This window comes from Juglans microcarpa x Juglans regia, chromosome 1S (genome assembly GCF_004785595.1).
Source record: "Juglans microcarpa x Juglans regia isolate MS1-56 chromosome 1S, Jm3101_v1.0, whole genome shotgun sequence".
Classification (NCBI taxonomy): domain Eukaryota; kingdom Viridiplantae; phylum Streptophyta; class Magnoliopsida; order Fagales; family Juglandaceae; genus Juglans; species Juglans microcarpa x Juglans regia.
Window position 1 is genome coordinate 22,657,883 of NC_054595.1, and position 10,611 is coordinate 22,668,493.

General features: G+C 35.2%; 1 protein-coding gene across 1 annotated transcript; it reads right to left on the reverse strand.

Moving 5' to 3' along the window:
• Positions 1-9,154: 9,154 nt before the first annotated feature.
• On the reverse strand, positions 9,155-10,214 carry LOC121245883 (transcriptional regulator SUPERMAN-like). The gene is made up of 2 exons (XM_041143790.1): positions 9,879-10,214; positions 9,155-9,671 (listed from the first exon to the last, which is right to left on the reverse strand). The coding sequence occupies exons 1-2, from the start codon at positions 10,159-10,161 to the stop codon at positions 9,451-9,453; spliced, it is 504 nt and encodes a 167-aa protein (XP_040999724.1). The 5' UTR covers positions 10,162-10,214; the 3' UTR covers positions 9,155-9,450.
• Positions 10,215-10,611: the final 397 nt, after the last annotated feature.

A 10,611-nucleotide genomic window follows, 5' to 3' on the forward strand; every position in this document is an offset into this window, starting at 1 on the left:
ATAGAGACAATAAGAAGACATTGGCTTTGCCAGTATGACTATTGTTGGATTTACATTAAGGGAGATAGTTTTTGGCGTATGCTTGAGGACTTTTTGCACTTATAGCCGGCTCTGTAATGGAGCTATCCTAGGCGATCTTTCTCTAATTTATCTCTCACCTTTGATTCGGATCTGATTTGTGCACATGATGTACTTATTCTCATTGAGAGGTTTTCTTGGTGCATTTTATTATTTTGGAACTGTCCATCTCCAAGGCTCTAATACAGCAAACAAGATTGTTCATGCGACTTAGCCATTAAGAGCAAGCATGGCATAAAAATGCATGGTCCAGTCTATTATATATAAGTAGGCATACATATATATATATATGGGATGGTGAAGGGTACTGAGAAGGAATTGAGTTAGGTTGATCAATTGGTCCGAATCTTGTCAAATAGTAGAAAAAAGAAACAAGTGAAACCAAGTTTTAAACTGCACATATGGCTTGCCAAATTTAGTTTGGCTACTGCAGGTAGCTAGCTAGCTAGCACTAGGATCGCGGGGTTTCATCCCCATATATATATGAATGCACCATGTATATATCTTCATCGTTTACATGTGATAATAATTCTTGCAGTTGAGAGATCAGGCGATGTTGATGCTAAAAAATGAATGTGAACAAGAAAATCAGAAGCCATAAATTAACCACGTTGATCATGATATATATATATATATATGTACACAAAATTAGTGTACTTCGACATGATCGATCGGCTTCCATATTAAGTTATCCGGATTTTTCTATGCGAGTACCGGCTGGAATCGATAACCGGAATCCAATTATCCGGATTTCGGACCGGGTAAGGAAAAACCCGTGCCGAATGAGCAGGCCTGATCTTTTAATTTTGTGCTAAGCATTTTATCCCTGTATATAACTGGATTAAACAATTGCAAGTAACCCTTTAATTTTTTTTATTTTTTGAACTGAAAAATCTCTACCATATTATATGTACGTCTTGTAGGCGGCCCTGCAAAAAGCGCGTTTAATTAGCTGGGTGGCATCAAATAATTTTGATTTGGCCTAATTTTCTGAATTAAGATAATATTATATATATATATATATATATGCCATGAGTGCTTAATTAATTAATAGGAGCTAGGGGACGGCTACCGTTTTCAAGATTTTAAATTTCCCACCTAGAAATAATTATATTAATCATGATATATATATATATATATTATATATTTATAAACGAAAAGAAAGAAACTTGTACAAATGGAAGAAGGGCGTCAAATATGACCATTACTACTCGACCGATTGATCGAGTGCTGTGCAAATATTAGAATTTCCAACCTAAGAGGTTTGATCCAACCTAAGTCCAACCAATTTGATCATGTTTGCATGATTCAATTCCCAGTTATCAGAATTTCCAAATAGTCCCAGGAGACTGTAGTTTATATATACTGGGCTAGCTTGGACTATTAAACTCCTGGATATCCAAATTCCGATCCATTAAATGGGCCCAGCTCAATAAAGAGGAATATTATGGATTAGACTTGTTTGGAAATAGATCTCATCTCATTCTCAAACATAATTCAAATACAAACGCTTTCAAACTAATTATTACAACTCTTTCAAACTAATCATTACAACTTTCCCAAACTTTCAAATAAAAAATAAAAAATAAAAAATAATTCAACTTTTTTAAATCCATAAACAAAAATAATATTATAAAACTATATTTTAACAATATTTTAACTTATAATATTTTTATTCAATTTTTTTCTCTAATCATTTTCCAAAACCCAAAATGTACTCATCTCAAACTATTTCATGACTATTCACAAATATTTTACTATTATTCACAAAATTCTCATATCATCTCACTTCCTAAACAAATTGAGGGACTTGGATAATATGTTATTCCCCTTGAACTATGATCATTTCTTTTGTGTTGCGAACATCAATTATCAAAGTTCTCATTTAATCATTCGAGTTGTTAAATATTATGTGTATATATATATATATATATATATAGTACTCCTAGATATTAATTGACCTAGCCATCAAATTTAACAACTCGAATGATTAAATGAGAACTTTGATAATTATCATCATTTGTGTAAAATTATCATCATTTATCTCAAAAGTTTAAACTGATGAAAAATATGTAAATTTTATTGTTTGTATTATATTCTTAACACTCCCCTCATGTGTGGGTCAGCCCATCTCTCAACATGTGAGCCCAACATATGGAATATTTCATTAAATGGGATAGTGTAAAGTTAAAGTTTGAACTTTTACTCTGATATTATGTAAAATCACCACTTATTCCAAAAATTTAAACTGGTGAAAATATATAGATTTTATTATTTATATTACATTCTTAACAATTTGGATGTTTGGGTACAAATTACAAATAAGTTATAGGCGTCCGGGGTCACATCTTATTAATAAAAAGTCAATGATTTATTTAATCCATATCATGGTGTGGGCACGGTACATACATGGGTATGAAAGTTAACCAAATAAGAACATATAATGTTGCATTTGAACGATCTCGATCCAAAGTTACTCATAACCATCACAATTTTTCCGCTGACCATGCATTAGAGATATTGAACATCTTTCATATTGAATTTAGCTTTCAGCACACAAGTATTTTCTTTCTGCCCAATCTAGAAAGGAGTTCGGCTAAAAAAAAATGAAAAAAACATGCATGAACATTAGAAAGAAAATCGGCATATTATAAGGTCATCATTGACCAAAAAAAAAAAAGGAACTGATGTACAGCATAATCAGAAAACAACGTCGACGTCTGTGATGATCACGCGAGCCAAATCTAAAATTACGCCACCGTCTTTGTACACGCATATATATATATATATATAGTAATATTATACATCACACTCTCATCTTATTTTGATCATATTAAGTAGTATGTGGCACATTTATTATTATTAGATGATAAAAAAAATATGCAATAAATAATTATTTAATAGTAATAAATATACTACATCATACTTAATGAGATGAAATTAGAATGGTAGTATAGTATATAAAATTTTTTATATATATTCTTATATTTAGAAGCGACTCTTTCAACATTAATGATTATATAATATCATATGCTATACATGCTAATTTGGTCGAAAACCAACATATGTTAATGTTGTTTTTCTTCTTCTTTTTTACTTTGTTTTGCAGCCGGTTTGAAAATCTCGGGGCTGGTCCGAAAACCATGGAGGCCTGACTTGGTTGGCTTCAATGCTGGGATCATATCTTGACTGCCCAGAATTGCTGTCAGCTCAGTTGTACTGATTAGCATCGATCGAATTAATTGCAATTGGAACCATGTTTTGTCACCTTCCCCAGTTCTACATATATAACTTATTTAGATTGCAAACTTTGTGGGTCTCTTTCCTACAAATTTCCAATATAGCAAAAATATGTAATGATTTTTTTTTTTTTTTTAAGCGTTATACCTCAACTCTTTGATCGAGTATATATCGGCATCTCAACTCTTGTGCATGCACGGGTAAAATTTCTTTATTTTTTTCTGACATTTAATAAGATGACATATTTCTTAAAAATACGAGACATTATTTTCTATTCATGACATAAGAAAAAGAAGGAAGAATATGTAGATCAGGAGGCCGGAAGGCTAGCTTGAGGGTACAAAAACCCGGGTTCCGGACCAGGACGGGTTTTTAAAAACTCAGCTCAAATGAACAGTCTTATATAAAAGATGATCTAGAGATAATTGAGAAATGTGTAGGGACAAGGATGAAGTCACGAATATTATAACTTTAAAGGGGCCAAATAATATTCTAAGTTGGAATAAATAAGTTCAATTGAATTTTTTTTAGGAACATCAGTAACAAAATGATAATAAATAAATAAAAAGTGATTAAAGAGTAAGAAATATAAAATAAATTGAAAACCTAAATAAAATAGGCATTTCACAAAAATTATAACAAAAAAGATCATATAATGTTTTAATTAAAAAAGTGTGAACATAAAGTTTAAGCAAACATAAAACTTAAAATTGTGATTTATAATCTAAATTAATCTTCCCAAAATTTTTAGAGAATATTAATGATGACTACAAATAAAAATATCTTATTTATCTTTTCCTATGTTTTAAATGTGTTTAAAAGTAAATATATATTATTTTTCTAATAAATCTCCCTAAAACTCGATATTTTTTTCTATCAAAATATTAAATGGTAAATAATATACCTGCAATATTAAAGGGTCGCATGGACGGCAGAAACTTGGGGCGGGGCAGGCCCTCTGGCTTCGTCACTGGAGAGATGATCTAGAGATCATAAATGACGATTAAGAGATGGTTGCTTGAAATAAAACAGAAGGGTGCTGCTACATCCACTTGGAAAAGTCACCGAGCTTTTGTATCGATAGTGTTAAAGTATTTTGTCTTTTTTATTTTTATTTTACAGCATTTAAGGAGAATGGGTAAACTAGGTCGGTGGGGATCTATCATTTTTCCTAAACCAGAATGGTCAAATTAAAGTTAGGAAAAGGGTGCAGTCGCATGGGCAACATAGCCTTGGGGGCAGGGAGAGATTGGATCTAGATCAGAACATACACATGATTAATAAGAGATGATTGCTTGAAATAAAACAGAATTATCAAGGTTACGGGTCGCATGGGAAATATTAGAGCCGCCGCCCCCCGGGGGGGGGGGGGGGGGGGGGGTGGTTGTGTGCTGGCTTCGTCATTGGGGATCAGATGATCTAAAGTTAACATGAACGATGATCTAGAGAACATAAAAGTTGAGATACAAGTATATCATGTATAATGTCGGGTTTCGTATGCTTTTGAAATAGGTTTCAACAATTCAGGTCTTTAAAGTTGGGCCCACGAAAACAAAGAAGAAAGCAGCTGGGAGAGGGCGGCCTTGGACCGGGAAGTCTCTAATGCCAAAGTCAATCCAGTATTTTGGAAGTTTGTAAATAATGACAGAGTTTAAAGACCAAAGAGCTTTTTCGTACCTGAAATTACTATTTATACCGAGAGTCTGGGAGGACAGATCGTGCCTGCCCCTATGGAGCTTATGTCATTTTTACTGTTCCTTTTGCTAGAGTCCTTTCAATACGGCGTGCCTCTGTAACGGTGCCTCGAGTAGTGGTATCATTAATGCGGCGTAGTTCCACCAATTTGCTTTATTTTACTGGTGTCTTCGATGATCCGTCAATATTCCCATGTCAGAAGATCAAAAGTTCTCTGTCTTTCCCGTTCTGCCCTGTACAAGTTCCCATGAGCAGGATGCCGCCGAGCGGTGTCAGCCTGTCTATCTTATCAACCATCATTGTTTACTTTTCTTTGTAGACGACTTGTTTCGTGGGCAAGTTTGGGCCCTGGGCCGAGTATTGGGGTAAACCCCATTACTCTCAGTCAAGCGCCCAGTGGACTTATGAGTAAGGGGGAAATCCTCTTACAGTGTGTGTATATATATATATATATATATGATAATGAAATCATCACTTATCCTAAAAGTTTAACCTAATAGGAAGAGATAGATTTTATTATTTATTTTATATCTTAACACTCATTCTCACATGTGGACCAGACTTCTCCTCAATGGGTGGCCCAACACATAAAATATTTAATTAAATAAGATAGAGTATAGAGTTAGGATTTGAACTCAAGACCTTTATTCTGATACTAAGTGAAATCGTTATTTATTCCTAAAGTTTAAACTAATAAGAAGCTATAAATTTTTATTATTTATTTTATATGTTAGGATATGATCCCGCTGCTCATGTTGTAAATGGACCACATTAACCAGAAAAGATATTCATTTTCAAGGCATAGTTTTTTTTTTTAATTCTTGAGTAGCTTCCAGCTAGCTAGCCTTCTTCATCCCTCCTGCCACTTTCGGTGAGAATCTCTCTCTCTCGCCCAGTACTGTTTGGCTGATTAAGCTTATATATATAATGTGCATCGATCTCTTTTATTAAGATCTTATTATTAAGTTACATATATATGCTAATATCTGACCCATTTTTAGTCTATCTTAATGGTAAATCTTGGTTATAAATTAGGGTACTGTACATTGAATTCTATTCTTAATTTACGATGCACGTTACACATTTTGTATAAAAGGAATCGATGTTAATATATAATATTTCACATGGGTACTTCTGAATATATTTGTACTCTTAAGATATATACATATATAATATAATGAAGACTGTCGAATCATGCACGGTTCTTGTGCAATATTGTCGGGCCTCATCATGTGTGTAGTACTTTTTTACCATCATCATGTGGAAGTACCCTAGCTAACTCATTTATTTTCTTTTTCATCGAAAGAAATTCATATGAACATTATATAATATTGCTAAGTAAATGAAAGGACGTACATGAAAATCATAGCCATGTGATGTCAGGGTACGTACGTACGCGAGTGTCGTTCAAATTAAGCAAGCACGATCAACTGAAAGCTGTGAAGCAAAGGGGCCGGAATGAGTGAATAAAGAAATGAAGTGCATGTGAATTTCTCTCCTCCAATATTCTCTCTAATTCCATCTTACACCAAAACATATCACTTCCACACCTTCCCCTTCGTCCCAATTGTCTCCCCCTCCTTTCTCTCAACTTTCACCCTCCACGTGTGAGGACCCCATTATCATCAGTACAACCTATAACTAACATGATTGATCCCATGGTTTCTAATTCCAACTTTTATTCACAAAATCCAAAGAGATCTTCGATATTGTAAATGAAAGAATCAGAGGCCTCTCAAAACGAACAGCTGTCCGTGTCATACTCTTTAATTCACATACGTACGTAGTCTTCATGCATATATGAAGTATGAAACACCATTTTCTTTTCTCTCTGGTGTGTTCTTGTACTGGCACGGTGATCTTTATCATGCATGTGAACTGGAAAATTACAATTTTCAAAAACAGTTTTTAGTTCACATTAAGGACCGACGACCTAGCTAGCTGTAAGTTGATTTCGATATCGGTACGTGGGACTCTTTGTCACGTAGTCATGATTAGATGCATGCTTTTCCACGCACGAAGAAAGCATGCAGTAGATCATTGAAACCCCTCCCCTCCCCTCCCCACGCGAATGATTAATTTGTAATATCATAGTCAAAGACATAGACTGTGATTTAAACATGGGAACATTGTACAAAACAAAACAAAACAAAAAGGCCACGACAGTACGGTTACTGCATGAAACATTACTGTTCATACCTTCGGTTTTTTTTATGTAAATCTATTTTTTTTTTAAAAACATATATATAATTATCTTGAAGAGCTTCTACTTAATTAAAAATTAAACATGGCGTTGGCCTGGGAGGTACGTACTGCTTCCGGGAGCTTGTACGTACCTTCATGATTGTTAGTGCATGTGACCATGTGTGAGATTTACGTACGTACGTACCTTAATTAATTATCTCACTTATGTTTATTAATGTTCTCTTGGAGCAATATTAAATATATATACGCCACTTCCTTTGCCAATACCGGCCTTTTTTTTTCCACATATTAGATTACTAATAAGAAGTTTAGAATATATTTCAAAGGCTATTTAGCTTAGATCATCTAATCAGAAAGGGGCCCCATGCACACTGTTGCCGCACTCCTCTATCTTCCCGTCTGCCGGTTCAAGTTCAGTAGCCGCGCGAGTAGCCGGCCTGTGATCCGGCCGACCGGCGGCAAATGCATGGTACGTACTTATATATATAATTTATATATATGTAACCGGTAGTACTGTCTTTTTGGGTAGTAATTAATTCAATTTGGTATCTAGCGAGAGTAGATCTAGTGGAGTGGTTTGCAAGTACTACTGCTTATAAGCTATGTGGGAAAGACAAGAGTTTGGGGTCTCTCAGTTTTCTGAAATGCTTCGAACTCACTTAAAAGTCTCATTCCATTTAAGGAAAAGCCATCATGGCGTTTGACGGCCAGGCATTGCCGCGAACATGCAAATCATCAGATTTCGGGGGGGAAAAAAAAAAGCATTCAGTCTCGGCCCACTCGTGTATCATACATATGGCAACCACGGTAGTACTCTTAATTAATAGTGTAACCACAGACATGGATCATGATCATAAAGATTGCTTAAATATATCATGTAGTAGTATCTCTATGTAAGTTTTCAATTTGTTCTCGATCTACTTTTGTGTTTTGTACTGACCATATATCAAGGAGACAGTAGTACTATAACTATGCAAATGTTTCTTTATGAAATATATGTATATATATGTTGGCTTGGGACAAGATGGATACTTTTCTGAAAGCAGAAACGATCAATTTTTCAAGTGTGCCGTGAACTAACATATACTCTTTGTTTGCAATCTCCAACGAAAACCTTGATGATTAATTGCATACTAGTTGGCACAAAGGCTTGCAAGCATGCAATTAAGTACTCTTTTGGGTGGTTTTTTCAAGTTGTCAGCTTGCGTTTCTCTCTTACGTTGGCTGCTATGAAGAAGCTAGAAAATGACATGATGGCATTAGGCGCTCTATAATAATCATAAAGAAGATATATATATATATATATATATATATATATATATATATATATATATATATATATAGTTGGGGCTTAATTGGTGACGAAATTAATGATATGCTAATTTCATCATTATATAATTATAAATTGCAAAACATAAGATCATCATATATATTCATGATCAGGCTTCTACAGAGCAATCTAGTGGTTTTCTAGGACCATGAGGGAAACAAATCTCCCTAGGCTCAACCGATGGCAATGAGGGTGCTCATGTTTTAAGAAATCCACCTTTAGCTAGATTGGTAATTGTTTGCTTGGTTATGGCTAAAACAACCAACCTAGGCGGCCGGCCGGCCCGGCCTCTTGGTCAACTCATCAAGTTTTTTCAGATGGAATAGCTAGCTAACCTAACAATTAGATGCACAAACCAACAATAAAAACATAAGGAAAGAAGAAATTAAACCCCCCGCCCGGCCTATAACCCAAAACAAGGAACAAAAGAACAAAGAAAAGAAAGATCATCAGGACATTGATCTGGATTATTGTGTGGAAAAGTTCCGCGTCTATCGCGAATAAACAAACGTGATGAGATGACAATATCAGTCAAACAAAACTTAAAGCCGAATCCTTACAAAGAAGATGGAAGAAAAAAATAAATCTGATCGATGGAATGGCAACTATTTCAATCTTTTAGCTACCCATATTATACGTAAGAGATTGAATTGAAAATAGTTCAAAAGAACATGTAGTAGTACTTCGGCAAATTATTGGCAATACATATAAGCGCCCATGCATAAAATAGGAAGTACATGATGATGCCAAATACATTGGAAAATACGTTGCTCAGTTAAAAAATATTATGCATATCACATCTCGATCGCTATTTGGTCTTCTCAGAATCTCAGATAGTAAATTGGTGCAATTAGTCAAGGGGGAAAAAAAAAAAAGGATTCTGAGAATGTTCATAGATCCATCTAAGAGCATCCCAATCGAAGTTCCAAATCTATATCCTCCTTTGAGTCACTGAGGAGACCGATCTCCAAGTCTAATCTGACAATCTGATCAGGCTTCTTGAAAATCTTGCACCCGCCCCCTTTCTTGGACCCATCAAATTCTTCGCCCCCACTATATGATTTTTCACACTTCATATTAGTTAAGTCCATGCCTTTTGGACACGAAGAGTCAAATAGGCTACCTGCAAATAGAGTACCCCATTTTTTCCCTTCACTCAGAGAAGCAGAATATGGTAAAGCTAATGACGAACGAGGAGGAGAAATTAAAGAAGGTAAAGGGAAAGAGAATGGTGTAAGCCTTCTTGACTGAGATGATTGTAATGATGATGATGATGAGGATGAGAACTTAGGGCTAGGGTTAGGGTTAAGATTAAGAAAAGGATGCTGACCGTCCCTTGGGGGTGACTGCCTCAGCCTGGCTCTGTCTCTCCTATGGACGTTCATATGGCCACCCAGAGCTTGAGCAGATTTGAATTCTCTTTTGCAGAAGCTACATGTATAAGATCTCGGAGGCCATGAAAACCCATTAACATAATGATCTCCGTAGTTTTGGCTACCACAGTTCACCGAATCTTTAGGCACGCTGTTATTGTTCATGTTGATGGGGTCTTTAACGGCTCTAGTGCCAAAACTGCCATCTTTCAAACTGTTGCTCAAGCTGTTCCTCTCCATGGTTGCTTTTGATTCAGTTCAGACTGGGCTAGCAAGATCAAAAAGACAATAACAGTTAGCTCATATCATATTATATATTCAGGAAAGAGAACGGTTAAAGGAACACCTGATCTCTCAAAAGTTGAGAGAGAGAGAGAGAGAGAGTTAATAGGAGGCTGACCTGGAGAAAAATGCTGATGACAGAAAGAAAATTAGAATTCCCAAGGCAAAGGTGAATTATAATCCAATGGAGGGTACCACTGAAATATCCAAAATATTGTGGCAATTACTTACTCCATATGGAACCTCGGCCTGCAAGAGTTATACCTTTTTGCCAAATCTAGCACATCCTTCACTTCTCTTTGATTTGTATCCAACTACAATAATGCTGTTTAATTAACAGCTCTAAAGAAACTAAAGAGTACTGGGAGAAGATGAGGCGGTCATTATGATGAGCTTGAGTATACGTCG